The 23,398-nt window shown below is 47.4% G+C and overlaps 1 protein-coding gene across 5 annotated transcripts in view; it reads left to right on the top strand.

Annotated features, from left to right (window-relative positions):
* The window catches only part of TRAPPC9 (trafficking protein particle complex subunit 9), a 556,901-nt gene that overhangs the window by 167,033 nt on the left and 366,470 nt on the right, over window positions 1–23,398 (top strand). For all 5 annotated transcript variants that reach the window (XM_082433781.1, XM_082433777.1, XM_082433780.1 and 2 more), the window contains 4 exons: window positions 3,694–3,779; window positions 6,761–6,887; window positions 10,334–10,466; window positions 12,509–12,672. In XM_082433781.1, coding sequence (XP_082289907.1) covers window positions 3,694–3,779; window positions 6,761–6,887; window positions 10,334–10,466; window positions 12,509–12,672 — 510 coding nt within the window. The remainder of the gene's footprint in view (window positions 1–3,693; window positions 3,780–6,760; window positions 6,888–10,333; window positions 10,467–12,508; window positions 12,673–23,398) is intronic.

The raw sequence follows: 23,398 nt of genomic DNA, 5'->3' as shown, positions 1-23,398 counted from the left end.
GACAGAGCTCAGGCTGTGAATTCCTGCCCTGGGTCAGGGAGCTAGTCAGGACAGAGCTCAGGCTGTGAATTCCTGCCCTGGGTCAGGGAGCTAGTCAGGACAGAGCTCAGGCTGTGAATTCCTGCCCTGGGTCAGGGAGCTAGTCAGGACAGAGCTCAGGCTGTGAATTCCTGCCCTGGGTCAGGGAGCTAGTCAGGACAGAGCTCAGGCTGTGAATTCCTGCCCTGGGTCAGGGAGCTAGTCAGGACAGAGCTCAGGCTGTGAATTCCTGCCCTGGGTCAGGGAGCTAGTCAGGACAGAGCTCAGGCTGTGAATTCCTGCCCTGGGTCAGGGAGCTAGTCAGGACAGAGCTCAGGCTGTGAATTCCTGCCCTGGGTCAGGGAGCTAGCCAGGACAGAGCTCAGGCTGTGAATTCCTGCCCTGGGTCAGGGAGCTAGCCAGGACAGAGCTCAGGCTGTGTCCATGGTTTGTGACTCAAAGCCCAGGGGCCTTTTCCTGTAAGTACGGCTCCTCGTCACAGTGAGGAGCACCTGTTCATCTGGGCTGGGGATAAATTCAGTGGATGACGCAAGATTTTGGGGGATATAACAGAAACTTCAGCCGAAATGCATGCTGTTTGTTGAAGACCCATGGGTACGAACGTGTAACTTACATTCGGGGCTTCTGATATCTTTTTAGCAGCAGACTCATCAGCGAGGACCTGCCTGGAGCTTTGAAGAATCGCATGTCTTTAACCTAGAGTCCCAATCTCTATAAATGAATCTTATAACTGGGGGAGTTATCACAGCACGGGGCACAGAATATTAGAGAAGAAGAAACCCTTGAGGGCAGTTCCTGAGACCATTTTCCACGCCAGCTTGGAATAATTGACCAGTCTTTCCATCTGTGTGTTGCTAGCGTCTCTGTCGTCCGAGTTAAACTCCGCGCCGAGGTGATGGCTGTGCACGTCCTGAGCATAATTTGCGCTAGGACTTGGTGGTGGAGCCGGGCTTCTTGCCCGGGTCGACAGCTGCCCCGGAGGAGGCTTGGTGGCCTGGCCAGGCCGGAGCTGTCAGATGGACTTGGGCTGCCGCGGGCCTCCCTGGGCTGCAGTTGTGCCGTCTACAGAGACCAGGCGCCAGAAGCTCACTAGGAGGATTCTTCTGAGGGTCAAGTGAGATAATGTTCCTGAAGTATCCAGCAGCCTTTCTCCTAAGGCTCTGAGCAGCGCTGTGTGCACTGTCCAAGGTGCTGGGGATGCAGTGAGAAATCAGGAGTGTCACCTGCCAGCTGGGTCCAGCCTGTGTGGTGGAAGGAGACGAGCTTGTCAACAAAAGCCCCCGAAAGAGGCTGTTTGTCCACGGCTAAGAACACACACGGGGGCCGTGCAGTACAGTGTGGGGAGGGCCTGATACAGAAGGGTGTTTAATAGCCTTCAGTGCTGTTCCTTCCTGTGGTTTCTGGGACAAAATATCGAGGAAGGGGCCCCACCGTGTGCTTTGACACACTAAGGCTTAGGAAGGAGATGATCTCCTCTCAGACATAAATAACTATTCCTGTAATCAGGGATTTATCTTAGGTTTACCTTTAGTGACTAGGACTTTGCAAGTATAAACGATTCCTTTCAGAACCCCAGGAAAATGAATTTTGAAATGATGGTTATTTGACCGTGGTAGAGAAGACAAAGAGTTCCTTCGCTATCAGGCGTAGCAAGCTGTTAAAACAAATGACGTTTTCATCGGCCGTGAGGAAGGGCTGGGGTGCTGGCCGCCGAGGCAGTGATGGGCTCAGTGATGCTGCTGAAGGTGGGGGTGGGAGCACCGTGTCTCTGCAGAAGGACTTCTGTGACCCCTCCCTCCCGCAGAGGTTCTCAGCCTGAGGCTGGGTGAAGAGAGGTGGGTTTCTGGAGCCAACGGGGGGAGAACGGCAGCCTGGAAGCAGCAGAGGCTTTGGGGCCAGGCACACGGGAGTTGGACTCGGCTGCCTCATTCATTAGGGCCGTCGATGGTGGACGGTTCCGTGTTCCTTGTTGGTGAATGAGGGTGATATTTGCTCTGCTGACCGCTTAACTGTATTGTCAAGAGGCTGAAATGGGTACCTGCTTGTGCAAGCATTTTGAAAACTAACTCACCTGGTGGGCTCCTTATTCATTGCATGCAATTTCAGGATGCCAACTCTGGGTCACATTGCGTGCAATTTCAGGATGCCATAGGTTTGGTGCAACCTGTCTTAGTCTCTGTGCAGGGGACCTGGTGTGAAGTGTTTGGGAAAAATGGTGTCTTTATGAAAGCTGAAGAATTCTAATCAGTAAATCTTAGTATCTACTGTAGAAAAAACCCTTTAACCACCACTGTCCAGTCTAGATACTTCTCCGAGTTCAAAGACCTGGGCTTGAATCCCTGCTGCCCCACTTACTGGCTGTCTGATTCCTAGCACATTTATTAACCTCTTTGGACCTTGAGTACCTGCCTTGTAACAGTGGGATTGTAATATCTACCTCACCAGGTCATTATGAAGAGTGAGAGACGGCCTTCCAAGGGCTGGACAGTACCTCCTGCCCAACACGTGTTACTTGGTTCTGAAGCCCCTTCCAGTTTGCCTAGTGGAGAATCTTAAGGGGAGGAGAGGGCAGCGGAGTGGGGATGAGGACCGTATTAGTTTTCTTTTGTGTGTAACAGATGACCACTAATTTAGGGGCTTAAAGAACACGAGTGTATTTTCTCACTGTTACTGTCATGAGTCCAGCATGTGTTAGCTAGGTCCTCTGCTCAGAGCCTTGCAGGCTGAAATCCAGGTGTCAGGTGGGGCTGTGTTCTCATCTGGCGGCTCGACTGGGAAGGATCTGTTTCCAGGCTCCCTCAGGTTCTTCATCCATTCCTTGTGGTTGTAGGACTGACGTCTCTGTTCTCTTGCTGGCTGTCAGCTGGACCACTTTCAGCTCATAGCAGCTGCTCTTGGGTCCTGGCCACATGGCCTCCTCCGTACATCCTCTCATGCTTTGAATCTTTTCACTCAGGATGGGTATGTTCCCTTCCAAGGGCTCACCTGAGTAGGCCAGGCTCTCCTAGGATAATCTCCCATTGATTAAGTCAAAGCCTACTGCTTGGGGGCCCTCATCACATATGGAAACCCCCTTCCCCTTTGTTATATAGCATAGCCTATCGTCACATCCACACTCGGGGGGAGAGGATGACACAGCATGTACACCAGGGGCCGGGAGTCTTGGGGGTCATCTCAGAATTCTGCCTCCCGCAGGTGTTGGACTGCAGCTGGCCTGGGAGTGGGCAGGGAAGAGAAGCCACCGTCTTCTCTCACAAACTTAGGGAGGGGAAAGAGAAACCACGCTATGTGCCACTTAAAATTGACCACAGAGCCATCTTCCTAAGTACCAGCCTCTGGGCCTGCAAAGGTCTGTGTGACGTATGGCTCTACACCAAGAAGAGTGCTGTCTGGATTGATTCCAGTTTCGTGCAGCTGCGTTTGGCACTGAGGGAGGGAGGCATCAGTCACAAGGCATCCAAGTGGCAGGGATGATGTGCTTTGCATTGGAGAAAGCTAGCAGTAAAATAGTTTTAAACTGTGTATCTCAAGATGATCAAAATGCCCACTGCTTCACTGGAAAAAATAAATTGCCAGAGGAGTAATCTGAAACCATGTGAAACATGCAAAAACACCAGCTAAAATGTGGATTCTTTTGTGTGTATGTATTTCTAGATTTCCAGTGGGTTCAAGGAGATGTGTGTGAAGTTCAGCTGATGGTATATAACCCAATGCCATTTGAACTCCGAGTTGAAAACATGGTATGTATCATGAATCATTTGACCCTTTTGGGCTAAACATCAACTTACCATTAAAGTAAGTTTTTTACTTAATATTTGAGGCATACTGCCTATAATCTATGTCTGTTTTTAATATTTGTTTTGCCAAAGATTATAATCTTTTTGTGAGTGAAGACTACGTCTTGACATTCCCGTGTCTTTAGTGCTTGGTACTCAGTGAGATGTGTGAGTCAATGAACAAAGACATCTCGGATTTGAACACACACAGAGCTTAGTTGATTGCATATAAGATTTGAAATAATTATATTGAAATTTACATGAGATTAGCGAGGTTACAAACCCTGTATTGTGCCCACCACTCAATATCACTGTTACTGCACTGCTACAAGATGATAAGATGATCAAGGCCTAAGGGAAGAGTGAGCTCTTTATTCATAAGAGAATAAATGACTGCACTGCAAATACGAAGTTTCCCTCGGGTTTGAAATCTGATGTTCTGTTTCTGTGTTTGTGTACGGCGTTAGAGGCTCACTTTTTGCAGTGCTGTCCATTGGAACTGCTCCCCTAATTCTGCAGTGAGCGGGAAGGAGATTCGTATGGCTCTCCAAGCTAGACCTAGTGTTTCCAGAGCAGAGCCCTCCGCCAGCGGGTGGATTGCAGTCCTCAGGTCTTCTCTATGCTTATTATTGTATAGAACCGCTTTGTAAGTTTTCGGCACTGTGCGAAGGATGGTGCTGAGCTGGGCGACGCCTTCCTTTGGGGATTTATGACTCGTGTTCAGGGTGGGAGGTGGTCTGTCCATACAGGTGTCCTGCTGAGTGCCCGCGCCAGGCGTCAGGCCTGGCCCCTGCTGTGACCTTGGTCAGAGCCGTGGTGGGGTGCACAAGGGGCTGCAGGAGCCATGTGGAAAGTTAGGGGAGGCCCCACTGAGGACACAGGGTGAGCGGGAGCTCAGAGGAGACTGGGAGTTATCGAAGATGATGTTTAGGCCTCCGGCGTGAGGCATGGTTTTCCCAAATCTGTTGAAGTTCTTAGAAATTCAGCTGAATATATTAAGCTTACCACCTTGAGGTCACTCCAAGAATGACCTGTAAGGATGAGTGTTCCCTCCTCCTCCTGTTGCACAAGAATGTGCCAACCTTAGGTTTTAGCTCTTGGTCAGGCCCTTTAGTGACGTTCTGTCTCTTGGCCTAAACCAGGAATAATAGTTGTTTAGAGAATTTCCCCCAAAGTGGTTAAAGTATCATATGCCTGCTGTTCTTTCTTATACATATTTTTAGTCTTAAAAAGAAGCTTTCATTTATATCTGGTTGAAAAGTAATATGTGCTTTTTATAAAAAATGAGGAAGAACAAAGAATAAAATAAGTTACCACTAGGAGATGGCCCACAAATCATGTTTAGAATTTAAAAATTGAATTATGGAATATTTCAGGCATATGAAATGTTACAGGGAATAATAAGCCCTTGTATATCCACCGTTCACATTTAGCAAATGCTCACAGTTGGCCGTATTTGCTTTAGCTATTTTAAAAAGAAATCAAATGCCAATATATTTTGCCTGGAGACAATAGCCATCTAATTGGTTTCTCTGCTTCCATTCTTGGCCACGACATCTGTTTCACACATGGTTAGATCATTTCATGCTTTTGCTCAGACTCTGGGCACAGGTGTGCTCATTGTTACTGGAGAGCCTTTGCTTCTGGGTGCTTTCTGTAGACAGAGTTAGGAAAAGTGTGCATGCATGCACACATAGACACGTGCTTACACACGTACCTACGTGCGTACATCTGCACGTGTATGTACATGCACATACGTGTGCCCTTAGGCATGCATATACACAATCCAAATACAGACTTCATACCTTCTGACTTCACAGCCATCCCTCCAATTCTAGTCGGTCTCCGTAGGGTTCTTCTCGCCTTCCTCCATTCCGCATCGGCGTCCTTCCCTCCAGTGTGAGAACCTGGGCTCCCAGCAGCATTAGCACGCTTCTCGTCTGCTTGCTCCTGGGAGAGGCCTAAGATAGTTTCAGGATTGCTTCGACCATAGCGCTGCAGAACACAGCACCCCCGGGAAGAATCCAGGATCCCTCCTACATTTACGTCTTCTTTAATGTATCTCCGCCATCTTCTGTAGATTTCAGTGCGGGAATCTCACAGACCACTCATTAGACTTATTCCAAGATAGGGGATGTTTTTGACCTCTTGTTAATGATATTTGTAATATTTTGTTTTCTAATATGTTTTGTTTATTGCTAGATTATAGAAATACTTTTGCTTTTTTAACGCTGACTTTGTTACTTGGCTAAGTGCTCTTGTTAGTTCAGTTTTCCTCGTAGGTTCCACAGGGTTTTAAACAGTTTTTGTTTGTGTGAATAATTGTCTTCATGCCATTTCTTTCTCCTCTTGGCTGTTGTGCTGGGTGGGGCCTCTGTTACAGTGTTGAGGAGGAGAAGGTCCTGAGCGCTGAGAGGTCCTGCAATCACGGGGCAGCCCCTGGAGGCCAGGGAGCCTGTGTCGTTCGCCGTCAAGCATAGGGCCTGGTGCTTAGTGAAATGAACTGATAATTCACAGATGCACTGGTGGAAGGATATTAAAACTGATGATCTATTTCCACACTTCATGGTTTTCATTTTGTATGTAAATAAAATATTTTATTTTTTCTTTTTATTTACATTCCAACTTGGTGAAACAAGAAAGCAGAACAAATATTAAAAATACATCGAGCGGAGCTAATATTAAAGATGGAATTGTTGTTCAAGCACCCACAGTGCTGTCCATTTCGAGATTGTTTTGTGTTCATTGCACTGCGAGGACATCTCTACAATTCCCTGTGGACTTTTACAAGAGCTGCCAATGAGCCTTTTCCTTCTGAGGGTCCCGGGGCTCTCCTGTGGGCGGGGCACGATGCTTGGGGGCCGATCGGGGACTGACCAAGAGCGCGGCGGCTTTGGGATTGGGTTAGGGCCGTGCTCATTGCCATCCTCTGTCACCTGCTCCAGGGGCTGCTCACGAGTGGAGTGGAGTTTGAATCTCTCCCCGCGGCGCTCTCCCTCCCGGCTGAGTCTGGTCTTTACCCAGTGACGCTTGTTGGGGTCCCGCAGACGACGGGGACGATTGCTGTGAATGGTAAGCAGGTTCGGGGGCTGCTGGCTCCTGTGCCTCCTGGCATTCTGATCTTCGCCCGTTAACAGGTCACAGATGGATGGCGGTGCTGTGGGACACGCCACGAACCACGTAGAGCGTGCGGGATGTGGAGGGCACCCCCCGCGCTCCTGTCTGTCTTCCCCGGAGCCTGCAAACACGCTCCAAGGTTCTCCCACTGCAGTTAAAACCCCCTGCCCCCCCGCACCCCGAGCCCACGATTTCCTCTCGCTGTGGCTTTATCTGCTGTCTCTCCTTCCGAGCAGACCTCTTCAGAGAGCTGTCTGTACACGCTGAATCCGCTCTTCCACCTCTGTGCTGGTTCTCTAACCCACCGCATCCTGCCCATCCAGCCATCACCTCACCAAAACTGCTGTCACGGAGGCCACTGGCAGTATTTTTCCGGCTAAATCCGGTGCCTACATTTCAGATTTTGTCCAACTCCACTGCTCAGCAGCCTTTGGCACTGCTGCCCGCCTCCTTCCTGGGTGCGCTCACCTGGTCACCCTCGTGTCTCCGCCTCCTCTCCTGCCTGTCATTCTGGGGCAGGGTCTTCTGCAGGCACTTCTTCTTCAGCCCGACCCTTCAGTCTGCACCCAACTCTGTCCTTCCCTCCCACCCTCTTGCTTCCCCTTGCCTCTCCTCCCTCCCCCACCCCCTCCCGCCCTTCCTCTCTCCTCCCCTCCTTTCTCCACCTGCTGTCTCTTGGCAATCCCATCAGACTCATCTACTTTCCTGGCTTCAGGTCCCATCTCCATGCTGCTGATTCCCAGGGCCACGTCTTCTGTCCTGACCCCTTTCCTGGACCTGCACATCCAGCCGCTTCCCACCCATCTTCTTGGCTATCTCGTGGGCACGTCACATACAGCATGTCCCAACTGGAGCCTGTCACCTCATCCCCCAAGCTGCCCTTCCCGCTGTGGTCCCGTCCCAGTGAGGGCATTGCCGTCTGGCCAGTTGCCCTACCTGGGCACTGGGAGTCATCCTTCCCTGCTCCTGTCTCCTCCTCACTCACCCCTACAATACTGACCGTGTCATCAGCGCCCTCTCCACCTCCACAGCCGCTCTGGTCTGGCAGAACATGACCCTCTTCTAGAGTTTGTCACAGAAGCATCAGGACTGGTGTTTCTGCCCTCACTCTTTCCGTATTGCAGCCACGTGACCTTTGCACAGGGCAGATCTGGTCCTGTCATCTCTGGACGGGAAGTCTTAGCGCCTTCACCACGCGCTTTCCATCAGGGCTGCACGCTTACATTGGCTGCGGAGCCCTGTGCGCGCGGGCCCTGCTCATCTCTGCCGGCTCATACGGCTCCTGTCCCGGAAACACGCCATGCTTTCCTGCTGTTGGTGTGCCTCCAGACGTGGTGGCCCTGGTGCTTCTCCAGTGCCTAGCCCAGTCTTCCTTTCCCCCTGGAGCTCGTCCTCAGCTTCCCTCGGCTGTATCGGGCCCTCCTTCACGTCACTGATCGCGGCGGCTTGTTGGCCTTTTCCTTGCCAGCCTCGTCTGTCTTGCCCGGCTGGATGCTCACACCTGGCACGTAGTAGTCTTAGCTGTTTGGTGGCTGAAAGAACAGACATTCACTGGGAGCGGTGCTCTCTGTCGAGCGGTGAGGCAGCAGCGTCCTAGGTGCGGGTGCGTGGCAGGCAGTGCTGAGATGGGCCGGGCCCCGGCTTGTGGGCAGTGGGGGAGCGGCGACCCAGAACGGGAGGTGGGTGGAGGGGGGCTTCTCCTGACAAGTGACCCTGAGGTTTGGAGGCGAACTAGGGGTTCTCCGAATGAGTGGGATGGGGAGTAAGAGGGATCCAGGCAGGAAGAACATCTGGTCCAGGCTCTTACTTACCTGGTGGTAAGAGAGAACAGGGTGCAGAGGGAGCTGGAGGGGGGCTCAGAATTAACTGGTCTAAGGCAGAGGGGTGTAGTGATGAGGCTGGGAAGGCAGACAGGGCCGACCCAGAGGGCCTCGTAAGTCTTGCTGAGGGCAGTGTGGGCTGCTGCGTTATTTGAAGAGAGGAGAGAGATGGTCTGACGGGCGGTTCAGAGCCGCTCCAGGCTGCTGTGTTGGAGAGCGGGTTGGAGGCGGGCAGGACAGGAGGAAGGAGACCAACTAGGAAGCTCCAGCCGTAGTCCAGGGAGAAGATGTCAGACATCGGACCCCAGCTGCGGCTGGGAATAGAGCAGAGGAGACAGATGAGAGAGAAGTAGCCAGGACCGAAAGGCTTGATTCAGAGTGACACACGGCCGAGGACCAATATGTCCACGGGTGAGTAGTGAAGCCTCGGTGACAGAGGTCCCTGGGACAGACTAGTTGGTGTCCATTGTTTGGGGAGCCTTATGTGTGAAGTGTCACTGGACATAACACACAGGATTGTCATCAGATTTTCAGTTTATTTGCAGTCACCTTCAGCAATGGGCGAGGAAAGGAAAATGATTGATTTTAATTAAGAAACTGGAAACAAAGGTTGCTTCGTAGACAAAGCCACATCCTATCAGGTTTCATAGAAAGAACAGTATGACAGGGCTTCGTGCCAGCTGTGGGTTTCTGGGGAGGAAAAGGTTCGCAAGTTAAATTAAAGGAGTCTTAGAAGGAACATACGTTAAAAAAAAGGAAATGTGGGTGCTGTGAATTGGAGTTATTTTAAGTTGAGGGGCCAGTTGGAACTGGCGGAAGGTAAAGGGGAGCCTTGATGAGGCTGTACCAGGTGCCAGCTTGCTTCTTGTTGAGCGTGTAGCCACTTAATATGAATGCAGAAAAATTGTCACCCTAGGCATTTAGCCATCGAGTATTATTTGATTTTGTTACACAGTGAATGTTGTTTATAATAATTATCTCAAAATTTCAAAAGCCATTTTAAAGCTTTGCTTAAACAATTTCAAGTGCTTATCTAACCCATGGAGGGTTTTTTTTTTCATGGAAATTTTGCTAATCTTATATTATAGTACTTGTACACATTGAGCAGACTTGCCATATCACGTAACAGCTATAAAAACAATAATTGACTCTTGAACTTTCATCTCTCAACAGAAGATTTTGAATCATTTTTTTCAAATACTTATTAAGTTACATTATGTCCTGGAAAGGAATACAAGCTATCACTTTCATTTTAGAGATGGATAAATTTGAAAAGCAAATTAATAAAAGGATGAGGCACTCATTATTAAGTTCTGTGAGATTTACAGTTTATACACTGTCGCGTGGACGCAGCCAGCCTTGTGAAGTGGGCACGCAGGTGCTGCTGGCACCTCTGCTCAAGGAAACGGAGGGTCTTGGGGTTGAGTGTGGGAGCTCTGGGCGAGCCTGGCAGGTGACGGGGCCTAAATCTCAACTCAGCTCGGAAAGGGACCCTGCGTTCCTGTCACCCCGGGGCTGCCTTGAGGCGTGGGTGTCCCATGAAGCCTTTTCAGATGGTGAAGCTTTGCGTTTTGTCCCCAGGGTACCACACCACGGTCTTTGGTGTCTTTAGCGACTGTTTGCTGGACAACCTCCCGGGATTAAAGACCAGCGGCTCCACGGTGGAAGTCATCCCTGCTCTGCCCAGACTGCAGATCAGCACGTCTCTGCCCAGGTAGAGCACGCGCCGCGCTGGGTCTGCTTGCGGCCAAGAGGGCACCTAGGAGTGCTGTTCAGTCCGCCTTCTCCGGTGGCCCCAAGAGTCTGAGTTAACCTGTGACCCTTATGACCAGAATAGAGGTGACGGGTTTCTTCGAGGTCACCAGTAGTCAGTGTGCTCTGCGTGCAGCAAGCTGGAATATAGTTGAAGTGTTTCTTACCAAGGTCAGAACAAAATGTGAAATTAGGCTTTGGAATCGTCATTTTGGTGAGAAACAGTTGAGGTTTTAGAGAATTTAGGAAAAAGTCTTATCTTCTAAAAAATAGTCTTTTTTCTTTTTTTCCTTTAGCATTATAGGAAAGCATAAAGAAGAAAGGGAAATCTCAGAGTGAATTACTATTAATGCCTTCTGGTGTTTCCTTCCACTGTTTATCCATTAAAAAAAATGTTTGAATAGTTGAGATCGTACTATATTTTATATAGTATCATAGATTACTTCTTGCATAAACATATAACATAAGCTAAAAATTTCTATTTTAATTGCTTAAAAAATTACATCATAAAGGTATCTCAAAATCTCATCACCATTCATTTCCTTGCTTTTGGAATTTGGGATTGTCTCAGTTTTTGCTCATATGAATAATGCTTTAATGTTTACCCTTTGGGCTGTTTTTATAAAATGCATCTTGGTATTTTCTGAAATGTTTCAAAAGCTCAGTCACTTACTTAATGGGCCCCTTCTCAGTGCCAGCCTCGTCTCATCCCAGCTCGGGGCTCTGACGGGTGGGACGCTGTGCTTTGGGACAGTCAGCGCCTGTGTCCGGGCCAGGCCTGCGGCCAGGCTGCATGTTTCTCTGCTTTCTCCCTCCTCCTTTTCCCACCGTACTGGGAGGGGCTGGCATCCTCTTTGCTTGAGAGGCAGAGTAATTTGTGTCGGCTGTGTTTTAGTTTTCCTAAACACCTTCTCTGCAAATTCAAATTGACTACAAACAGCTTTCACTTGAGAAGGACTACCTGTTAAAATGTGGAAAGAAGTCATTTATAGTGAGGACGGGAGTCACTTTTCCTTCCTTGACAGAGAAAGTTTATTTCTTGACTCCTGAACAACTTTAAAGGTATAAAATGCAAAGGAATTCACGTTGATTGTTTATGCTGTTATTTTCGGAAAATGTGGTTTGGATGCACTTTTTAACCCCACCTCCCGCACACGCACCTCCCTCGTTGTTGGCTGGCTTTCGTCCCCACTGTGCCTCTAGAGCCCTTTCCCTGTGGTCACCGGTCCCTCCTTGCCCGGAAGTGGGTTTGCTGCCTGTGGGTTGGGAAGGAGACACCAGGGTAATGAGCACTGTGGATTGAGGGACAGTCAGTAGGACTCAGGCTGGAGCTTCAGACCAGGGCTGTAGTGCCGGAGCCTCAAGGGAGTGTCAGGCGAGGCTCAGGGCCTCTGGTCCAGCGCCCCAGCTGACCAGTGCCGAGGACCCGCCAGCTGCCCTGGGTCCCGTCAGGAGCTGCCAGCATTGCTCGTCGATTTTACCTGTGATGTGGAGGCTGTTGTATGTGCTTTTCATTTTTCTTTGTTTTCCTCCACTTCGCATGTTATCATTTGGAATGGTTCATTTAAGTTTTCTTCTTAAATCAGTGGATTTTCCCAGGCCATTTCTGAGCATGAGATTTAAAAAAATTTTCAAAGAGAGCAGCACGCTTATGGATCATTTGAATTAATTCATTGTTTCACTTTTGTCCTCACCATAATCCAATCATTAAGAATTTTTTTTGCTTCACACACGCTTGAGAAAGTAAGGCCCAGTGAGAGCGATCCCGTGGATGAGAGGTCGGTGACCCAGGGCGCATCTGCATGTAGACAGCGCTCATGATGTGGCAATTTGCCCTTGAGTTCCTGGACGCTGGGTACTGATTCTGTGTTAAAGCCAAGGCTCCCTAGTCCCTGTTTCTGAAATGTTTAAGTGTGGTGATGTGAATAATTCTAAAATGCCACTGGTTTTCTTTGTTTTTTTCTGTGTTTCTAAAATTTATTATAATTATTACTATTATTTTAGGTCTGCACATTCACTGCAACCTTCCTCTGGTGATGAAGTATCCACTAACGTGTCAGTCCAGCTTTACAACGGAGAAACTCAGCACCTTGTTGTGAAACTGGAAAATATTGGGATGGAGCCACTGGAGAAACTGGAAGTCACCTCAAAAATTCTCACCACCAAAGGTAGGGAATTTAAGTAGGTTTGACCCCAGAAATGTTTATCTTTTTTATTTGCAGAAGAGACACATTAGATAACCAGTGTTCAGAAAGCCTAAAAATTTCTTCCACTTTTAATTTGACACCACTGTGAAATTTTTGTCCCAATCATGCGTGAAGAACACGCAAAGGAAGATAATGGAGCACAGGATGCACCTTTGTATCCCCTGTGCTCTTAACAACGATCAGATCTCGGGAAGCGTATCCTGGAATGAATGAATGAAGAGAAGCATTTGTAGGTTCAGAGGCATTACCATCTAGGATCCATCCATCCAGCCCAGTGTTTTCTGTGGGTTCAACATTTAAGAGTCTGTGCACTCCCTCTTAAAGACAGATGCTGTTTCCTAGTTCTAAGGCACACGTAGCTTGGGTGTCATAAGACCTGTGTTAAACTTTGGCTTCACTGTTTACTTGCTATTTGTCCTTCACATGCCTCAGCTTCCTCCTGGGTAAGCAGGGGAGGTGGTCCTTAACCATGAAAAGTTGTTCTAAGAATTAAGTGAGGCAGCATGAGGCAGAGGACCTGGTCTGTTTGTGGTTAGTGAGTGGTACTGATCAAAGGGGGGATATATTGTGTGTGTGTCGGGGGGAGGGCATCGAGAGTAGTAAGTGGAAATAAAATCAGGTCATTTAATAAAGTTAGAGAAATTATACCGTCTGGGGAGACCAAAGACAAAGACAGAACAGGGAGAGCAAGCTGGTGGGATTTCGGGGTGTTTACATGCTTTTGACGTAGGAGCGAGGTGAGCCAGGCATCCAGTGGGAGCTTGGGCGCACCCAGGTGCTGCTGAGGACGGTGCTGTCCCGGGGCTCCTGGCTCTGGTGGGCCGAGGCCGCTGTCTCCGTGAGGGTCTCCAGGATCGGATGCTGGGCCATGGGGCCACAGGCATTCGGCTTCAGAACTACTTTTCCAAAATCCAGTTACACGGTCATCGTGTGAGAGTGACGGCTGCCCCAAGTCCCCTCTGCTCTGTGCCATCGTAGTCATTTTATCCACGGTAGGGAGGTGGGGTGTAGTGCTCTAACGCCAGGGTTTAATTTGCATTTCCCTGACGACCAGCGAAGTTGAACACCTTTCACGTGGTTTTGGATACTCAGGTCCTTTGTCGTACCAGCCCTTTGTCCTTTTTTTCCCAGTGGGTGTTCTGCCTTCTCTCTGTCTCTGTTTCTCTCTGTCTCTGTGTGTCTGTCTCTTTCTCTGTCTGTCTGCCCCTCTCTCCTGACTTGCAGGGTGTCTTTGATCCTGAGTGTAAGTTCTTTGTTGCAACTGTGTGGTGTGAATATCCCCTCCTACTCTACCCGGCTGCCTTTACACTCTCTCAGCCACGTCCTTGGATGAACAGAAGTTCTTCATTTTAGTATGGTTCACCTAATCATTCTTTTCTTTTATGGTCATTGCGTTTTGTGTCTCTGAGTCTTTGGGGAATTTTGATGATCCTACCTTAATCGCATCCTTTCTTCCCTTTCCCTCCTATTTTCCGGAGCAAACACATATGGATTAGGTAGAAACTGCCTCCCTGACATGAAATACCTTCATCTGGTATTCTGAAGTTAATTAAATGGTTAAAGGGGTTGGTTGATGTTTGAACAAGCGAACTAACATTGAATGACAGAAAATTGCAGAGTACATGGTGGTAAAAATTTTCACATCTCCTGTGATTTACCTTGCCTTCACAGCTTAGCAACTGGAAAATATCTCTTCCTTTTCTCAGATAAGCCCAAACGGTAACCACGTGTCCATTATTCATTACAAACTTGCTTCTTCTTTCCGAAGCACAGATCCTCAGGGTTCTCCTTTGGAAACCCCTGCTGTCCCTGCGCCCCAGGCCCCGTATCCCTGGCCTCTGCCCCAAGCCTCAGCCTCAGCCACCTCTCCCCTTAAACTCTCGTCACGTTGACCGTTAGGAACTAGTTTCAGTTTCCTGGACGTTCGTGCTGTCTCTCTAAACTTGAGGATAAACCATCTCCTCTCACTAGGAGCCGACTTGCTGACTTCTGTTCCTGCCTTTGCCTCCTCTTCTGCAGTTAATGTATCCTGGGGTTTCTGCTTCGTGGTCACTCTGGGAAGCCTTCCTAGACTGGGTGACTGGGGCCCCCCTTTGTTGTCTCAGAGGCCCGGGTGACTTCTGAGGAGCCCCTTTCACTCCAAGTTGTCATTGCTTGTGTTCTGGTCTCCCTCCAGCCAGGTGCGAGTCTCTCAAAGGCAGCGAGCGCATTCCCCTACCTTTGCTGTTCTTACGCTTTTGAACTCTTCTGGAACTTATTCTTTGTATCAGCCATTCCCTGCCTCTCCAACCTTTCATTATAAAAATATTCAAACATACCGAAGAGTGGAGAGAATTTTACAGCGAACACTGCAAACCCACCGTCTAGCTTCTATAATGTTTGGCTATCCAGCCTCCTATCCATCCATTGATCCATCTTGTTTTTTTTGTGTCGTTCAAAATAAGTTGCAGATTTCTGTGCATTTTACCGATTAATACTTTAGCATGCATATCATTAATTAGACTTCAAAGTTTGTTTACTTTTCTTTGGTAAAAAGTATATGGGGTGAAATACACAAACCTTAAGTTACCATTTGATAAGTTTTGACAAATACATGTGTCTCACCCAAACCCATATCAAGATATATCACAGACCATTCTCATCACCTCAGAAAATCCTCTCATGGCCCTTTCCAGCCAATCCCTGCCCAACCTGAGAGGTGGCCACTCTCCGTATTTACCTGGTCAGCCCTCGGTCATCGTTTACTGGCAGCGATGCGGGAGGGTGGAAACGCTCGGGGGAACCGGGCAGAATCCCTGGAGAAGCCTCTGGGGCTGGGTCCTTGCAACACTGTCAGCAGTCACCTTCTCGCCCAGCTCTCAATTTAGCCTCTTCGAGGGCAGGGGGTCAAGCATTATTACCCTCACGCTATGGATAGGGGAGGTGAAGGCAGAAGAGGTTAAATGACGTATCTGGGATCACACAGCTGGTTCCATCATGTATAGCACGGGCTGGCCATTCAAAACAACACGTTTGCAAGTGAAAAATTAAAGCTGTCATTCTTTTTTAATTCTCATCCTGAGCTGCCATACATTTACATGTGGAATTAAATTAATGAAAATAAACCATCTGCTTCCAAGATATACAAAGGGAATAATTCCTGTCACTTATATTCTACAGTACCAAAAAGCTGTCAGTATCAATAAATGATGTAATATAAATGTGAAGATGGGAAAATGTCTTAAACCGGGAACGTGAGTGAGCTCCCTGTGAAGCTCTTCCACAGGGAATTAAGCACTCCCTCCTCCAGGGTCCGTGTTATTTTCTTTGTAGTGCTGTTAGGGTTATTTTATGTCTCAGCAGTAATAACAACTTTTACTTTCTAGCACTCACCACGTGCCAGCTGAGTGGTATTTCAGGTAGTTTCTTCTCATTAAGTAATCACGACACCTGTAAGAGGTCTTTCTGGGGTAGGGGTGGTCTGTTTACCTCCCTGCTGCAGCGCCGGGGCCCGGGAACTAAGAACAGTGCTTGTCACGGAGGAGGTGCTGAGTGAACCCGGCGCGAGTCCCCACCACACAGGTTGTTGTGAGGCTGGCGTGTTAATGCAGGTCACGGGAGCGCTGAGGACGACCCTGAGCCCGAGGTGCCCACGTCTTGCCTGCTCCGAGGATGCTGACTGCTCTCCGTGTGTTCTGTCTGCAGGTGGTCTGCGTGCCCGGGGCCTTGGCCGCTTGGGAGGCCTGCCTGCGGGCCTCACGTCTTCTCCTCCTGTTCCTGCCGCCCGTCGGGGGCCCTCGCAGGTCTCTGGTCACGCCCTCACTCCCCTCTGATTGACCCCCTTTTCTTCAGATAAAGAAAAGTTTCCTGTTGTGTTTTTTTTTTTTTTTTAAAGATGTTTGCTGTGGTATTATGTTGAGGTAGGCTCCCTCTATGCCCACTTCCTGGAGAGTTTTTATCATAAATCGGTGTTGAATTTTGTCAAAAGCTTTTTCTGAATCTGTTGAGATGATCATATGGTTTTTATTCTTCAATTTGTTAATATGGTGTATCACATGGATTGATTTGCATATATTGAAGAATCCTTGCATCCCTGGGATAAATCCCACTTGATCATGGTGTATGATCCTTTTAATGTGTTGTTGGATTCTGTTTGCTAGTATTTTGTAGAGGACTTTTGTGTCTATATTCATCAGTAATATTGGTCTGTAATTTTCTTTTTTTGTAACATCCTTGTCTGGTTTTAGTATCAGGGTGATGGTGGCCTCATAGAATGAGTTTGGGAGTGTTCCTTCCTCTGCAGTTTTTTGGAAGGGTTTGAGAAGGGTGGGTGTTAGCTCGTCTCTAAATGTTTGATAGAATTCACCTGTGAAGCCATCTGGTCCTGGACTTTTGTTTGTTGGAAGATTTTTAATCACAGTTTCAATTTCATTACTTGTGATTGGTCTGTTCATATTTTCTGTTTCTTCCTGGTTCAGTCTTGGAAGGTTATACCTTTCTAAGAATTTGTCCATTTCTTCCAGGTTGTCCATTTTATTGGCATAGAGTTGCTTGTAGTAGTCTCTTAGGATGCTTTGTATTTCTGCGGTGTCTGTTGTAACTTCTCCTTTTTCATTTCTAATTTTATTGATTTGAGTCCTCTCTCTCTTTTTCTTAATGAGTCTGGCTAATGGCTTATCAATTTTGTTTATCTTCTCAAAGAACCAGCTTTTCGTTTTATTGATCTTTGCTATTGTTTTCTTTGTTTCTATTTCATTTATTTCTGCTCTGATCTTTATGATTTCTTTCCTTCTGCTAACTTTGGGTTTTGTTTGTTCTTCTTTCTCTAGTTCCTTTAGGTGTAAGGTTAGATTGTTTATTTGAGACTTTTCTTGTTTCTTGAGGTAGGCTTGTATTGCTATAAACTTCCCTCTTAGAACTGCTTTTGCTGCATCCCATAGGTTTTGGATCATCGTGTTTTCATTGTCATTTGTCTCTAGGTATTTTCTGATTTCCTCTTTCATTTCTTCAGTGATCTCTCGGTTATTTAGTAACATATTGTTTAGCAACCATCTGTTTGTGTTTTTTACGTTTTTTTCCCTGTAATTCATTTCTAATCTCATAGCGTTGTGTTCAGAAAAGATGCTTGATATGATTTCAATTTTCTTAAATTTACTGAGGCTTGATTTGTGACCCAAGATGTGATCTATCCTGGAGAATGTTCCATGTACACTTGAGAAGAAAGTGTAATCTGCTGTTTTTGGATGGAATGTCCTATAAATATCAATTAAATCTATCTGGTCTATTGTGTCATTTAAAGCTTCTGTTTCCTTATTTATTTTCATTTTGGATGATCTGTCCATTGGTGTAAGTGAAGTGTTAAAGTCCCCCACTATGATTGTGTTACTGTCGATTTCCTCTTTCATAGCTGTTAGCAGTTGCCTTATGTATTGAGGTGCTCCATGTTGGGAGCATATATGTTTATAATTGTTATATCTTCTTCTTGGATTGATCCCTCGATCATTATGTAGTATCCTTCCTTGTCTCTTGTAACATTCTTTATTTTAAAGTCTATTTTATCTGATATGAGTATTGCTACTCCAGCTTTCTTTTGATTTACATTTGCATGGAATATCTTTTTCCATCCCCTCCTTTTCAGTCTGTATGTGTCCCTAGGTCTGAAGTGGGTCTCTTGTAGACAGCATATATATGGGTCTTGTTTTTGTATCCATTCAGCAAGGCTGTGTCTTTTGGTTGGAGCATTTAATCCGTTCATGTTTAAGGTAATTACCGATATGTATGTTCCTGTGACCATTTTCTTAATTGTTTTGGGTTTGTTTTCGTAGGTTCTTTTCTTCTCTTATGTTTCCCACTTAGAGAAGTTCCTTTAGCATTTGTTGTAGAGCTGGTTTGGTGTTGCTGAATTCTCTTAGCTTTTGCTTGTCTGCAAAGCTTTTGATTTCTCCATCGAATCTGAATGAGATCCTTGCCGGGTAGAGTAATCTTGGTTGTAGGTTCTTCCCTTTCATCACTTTAAATATGTCACGCCACTCCCTTCTGGCTTGTAGAGTTTCTGCTGAGAAATCAGCTGTTAACCTTATGGGAGTTCCCTTGTATGTTATTTGTCATTTTTCCCTTGCTGCTTTCAATAATTTTTCTTTGTCTTTAATTTTTGCCAATTTGATTCCTGTGTGTCTCGGCATGTTTCTCCTTGGGTTCATCCTGTATGGGACTCTCTGTGCTTCCTGGACTTGGGTGGCTATTTCCTTTCCCATGTTAGGGAAGAGTTCGACTATAATCTCTTCAAATATTTTCTCAGGTCCTTTCTCTCTCTCTTCTCTTTCTGGGACCCCTATAATGCGAATGTTGTTACGTTTAATGTTGTCCCAGAGGTCTCTCAGGCTGTCTTCATTTCTTTTCATTCTTATTTCTTTATTCTGTTCCGTAGCAGTGAATTCCAGCATTCTGTCTTCCAGGTCACTTATCCGTTCTTCTGCCTCAGTTATTCTGCTATTGATTCCTTCTAGTGTATTTTTCATTTCAGTTATTGTATTGTTCATCTCTGTTTGTTTGTTCTTTAATTCTTCTAGGTCTTTGTTAAACATTTCTTGCATCTTCTCGATCTTTGCCTCCATTCTTTTTCTGAGGTCCTGGATCATCTTCACTATCATTATTCTGAATTCTTTTTCTGGAAGGTTGCCGATCTCTGCTTCGTTTGGTTGTTTTTCTGGGGTTTTATCTTGTTCCTTCATCTGGTACATAGCTCTGTGCCTTTTCATCTTGTCTCTCTTTCTGTGAATGTGGTTTTTGTTCCACAGGCTGCAGGATTGTAGTTCTTCTTGCTTCTGCTGTCTGCCCTCTGGTGGATGAGGCTGTCTCCCTGTTGTGTTTTTCTCCTCCATCTTCCTTGCTTTCTTGTCTTGTTCTAATCCCTGCTCTTACAGACTCACGGAGTGAAGTAATTCAGAAAGAGGAAAACAAATACCGTATGCTAACACATATATATGGAATAAAAAAAAAAAAGGTTCTGAAGAACCTAGGGGCAGGACAGGAATAAAGACGCAGACGTAGAGAATGGACTTGAGGATACAGGGAGGGGGAAGGGGAAGCTGGGATGAAGTGAGAGAGTGGCATGGACATATATACACTACCAAATGTAAAATAGATGGCTAGTGGGAAGCAGCCGAATAGCCCAGGGAGATCAGCTCAGTGCTTTGTGTCCACCTAGCGGGGTGGGGTAGGGAGGGTGGGAGGGAGATGCAAGAGGGAGGGGATATGGGGATATATGTATACGTATGGCTGATTCACTTTTTTATACAGCAGAAATTAACACACCACTGTAAAGCAATTATACTCCAATAAAGATGTTAAAAAAAAAAGAAAAAAGAATCCTTTTGCATTTGCAGTATATGGTAGGGATCAGGGACACTTAAGAGTCACACAGGCCTTTGTGGGCCTCTCAGGGGTCTGAGCTGCCGTCTGGGCACTTATGGGGCACGTGTGTTCCCCCATCACAAGCTCCTGACCTGGAGCTGAGCATTTACAGTCCACCGCATCAGGACAAGGATCACCCGCCCATGTCATGGAGTGATTCTAATGACAGTCCGTTTGTGAGCACGTCTTTATTTGTAGGTTGTCAAAGAGGCAGACTTCTGCCTTTACTTAAGTAATCATAAATTTTATTATAATTAAGCCCAAATTGAGATGAATTTATTGCATTTGCTTTTCAACAGATCTTCTGAGATACCCGTGAGTGTGTGTACAAACACAAATATACACATACCTGTGTACATAAATACATATACACATCCCTTCATTTCTTTATGCTTCCAGCTTAATTTTTTGACAAAAAGCAACGGCTCCATGTGGGTATAATGAAAAGCTCCTAAGTGTTTTGACTGAGGTGCCGTTCCCTGCTGCTTCCTGCTCTCATCAGCATTGTGGCAAAGTCTCTGCAGTTAGAAGCACAGATGAAAGGTCCTCAGATGTTGAAGGTCAGCAGCAGTAACGACTCCTCTGGTGGTGTCAGTGTCAAATAACCAGTTTCACTTGACTGCATGAAACGAAACTCTTAGCATTAAAATAATGACTATTATTTCTGAAACGAAATTCCACAGGGGGGAGAATTAGTGACATATGCTACTCTCTTGGTTTATGTTTATCTTGTTATTCCTGATAGCTTATCATTATATAGGATTTTGAAAAGCCCCTGTGGACATTCCATTTTGTAGCACAGTAATGAAGGAAAGAACCAGAAAGGCCCACTTTTGAGGCGTAAAAACATATTAAATCCAACAGTGAAGCTATTCGGCTTTCTGTCCTGCTGCAGCTGGAGGAGAGTCCGTGCGCTGTGAATTCCTCTGTGTCGTTACTTAGTTATAAATACCTTAGTTGTTTGGCCGCAGAAGATGAATAAGCTGTTCCCCACAAGTGGACTTGCCTGTTGTCTGAATGTGTCACTCTTAAGCCACGGAACTTAATACAGAAATAAGCAGTGCAGCTAGCACCCTTTCTGAGTAGACCCTAAGCTTGGAGGCAGTGGGGTACTGAACACAGGACTTTGAACCTTATTTAGCTACTGGCCTTTTCTGGGGCTGGGGGCGGGGGTTAGGTGGCAGTTTTCAGGTCTCTTCTTGAGCTGTGCCGTTTGCCTGCGCGTGTAGCGGGAGCAGCCCGCGCGGTTCCACGCGGCTTGCGTGCTGCCCTTGTCCCTTTCCTGCTGCTCTGCTGTTGCCTCTGTCAGGGCAGGTGGTAGCACGGCCTCTCTTCAGCCGGCGACTTGAGAGATGGGTTTTGGAGTCGGATGGGTTTGACTCCCAGCCCCTTGCTGTTAGTGACCCCTGTGTGGTTGCCCTGAGCAGGCCGCTGAGTGCTTGCGGGTTAGCGCTGCAGCCTGGGCACCCCTGGCCCAGCCCTGCTCTCATCTGGTGATTCCAGAAGGAGTGGTAGTGCCTCTGGGGTGCCCAGCACAGTGCCTGGCACGTGGTGGGTGATGGGTACCTGCCAAGTTCCCTTCCCTTTAAGTGGGGAAATGAGCTGCTGCTTTTGCTTCGCGATCGCTGCACCGGGGGAGTGTCTTGGGGGCTGGGAAGCCAGCACTCAGCGTGGGCAGGGCGGACTTGAAATACACAAACTCACGCCCCACCTGAGGCAGGCAGGTGCCTGGGTCCACGTTTCCTGGGTTGATCTCTCCTTGAGCTGTTCAGAAGCCATCTTAGCTTTCTCTTTGCTCTCAAATTTTTCCTGGAATGGTGAAATTTAACTCTCCCCCAGATGAGCAAGGGTGTTCTGGCATTAAACCCTGCTCATCACACAGCGAACGAAACCAGAAGAGGTGAGATGGTGAGAAGCAGCCTGGGAGGCCGTGGGCAGCTCTGACAGTGAGGAGCTTGCTGGCTCCTCTGTCCCTGGCCACCCAGGGGAACCTGTTAGCTGGTCGATTCTCAGGACCCAAGGGGCTCGGTAAGGAGGCCGCTGAAGGCCCATGAAGGAGTTAACAGTAAGAGTTACCCGCCCTGCCGAGTTTTCTCACTTTCTCGGCCTGGTCTTTTTTCGAGTTGCTTGTGTTATGGCATTTTTATGTAATTCTTAAAAAAAAGCAGAACACAAAAACACTTTGTGGCAATACAGGGCAAAACTTAAAAAGTAAATCTTGTAAAAAAGCGTTTTTTTTCCTTCTTAGCATGGTCAAAGCGTAGAAGTGTCTTGGGGAAAAAAGACTCAGTTTCTTCAATGTCTCCTTCAGTGTTCATGCCACATCCTGCCTGCACGTTTGGGTGAGGACAGAAGCAGAGGAGAGCTGGGAGGAGGTGGCAGCGGCCGCATGGGGTTAGTGGGCCAGGCGCTCCCGGCAGAGGGGGCAGCACGTGTGGGTGGTAGTAGGGGCACAGCGGGTGAACGTGGGGAAGGGGAGGAGGAAAGGCAGGGGTGAACCCGGACTGTTCTTCCCAAGGCATTTCAGTCCTATCAGGACCCACGTATGCTGGTGCAGCAGAAGATGTGCTGAGAGCCCTCACCTAGTTTCTGCCCGTCCACAGGAACAGAGCTGAATGAGTGCTTGCGTCTTGGTGCCTGTGTTTCAGAAGTGGCCCAGTAGAAGCTTTGGGAGGGGGGCCTTTGCGGGGCCTCAGTATCTCGGCCGGTATTGCCATTTCGTAGAAACGTTGGCCAGAGCTGCTGTGGCAGATGGAGAGGCTGTTTAAAGAAGTTAGCACGCACTGCTATAGTCCTGGGGCTTTGGGATCTGGGCTTCCAGCAAGCAGGGCCCGAGCGGTTTTCTGCCCTGGCTTCATGTCGCCTGGTATGTCATATACCCTTCTATCCCAAATTAATCTGTGGGATTGGAAAATAAAGACAAAGAATGTATTAACCTGGTTCACACATACTTATAGAATGTGAGTTACTGGGTCACCGAGAGGATTTTGGTACCATTAGTGCTTTGGGAGGGAAGGCAGTAACTTCCGTTGTGGAGTCGGATGCTGGCAAAATACCCAGAGAGTAATATATCCAGCAGGACTAGAGGTCAGGTCAGTTTGTAAAACTTAATCAGATGAGGCTCCTGCCACATACTCAACAATTGCCAGCAGACATCTAGAATCTGTGTGTTCCGTACAGTATTCATTCTGTAGGAGGAGGGTGACAAGACCAGCGTGTATGTGAGGAGTTTTGAGTGTAACGTCCATTAAATGCGTCCCACGCACAGGAGGGTGTGTAGACACATACACGCCAA

This window comes from Balaenoptera physalus, assembly GCF_965194825.1.
Source record: "Balaenoptera physalus genome assembly, chromosome: 17".
Taxonomy (NCBI): domain Eukaryota; kingdom Metazoa; phylum Chordata; class Mammalia; order Artiodactyla; family Balaenopteridae; genus Balaenoptera; species Balaenoptera physalus.
This window is presented reverse-complemented; position numbering and strand designations above follow the sequence as displayed.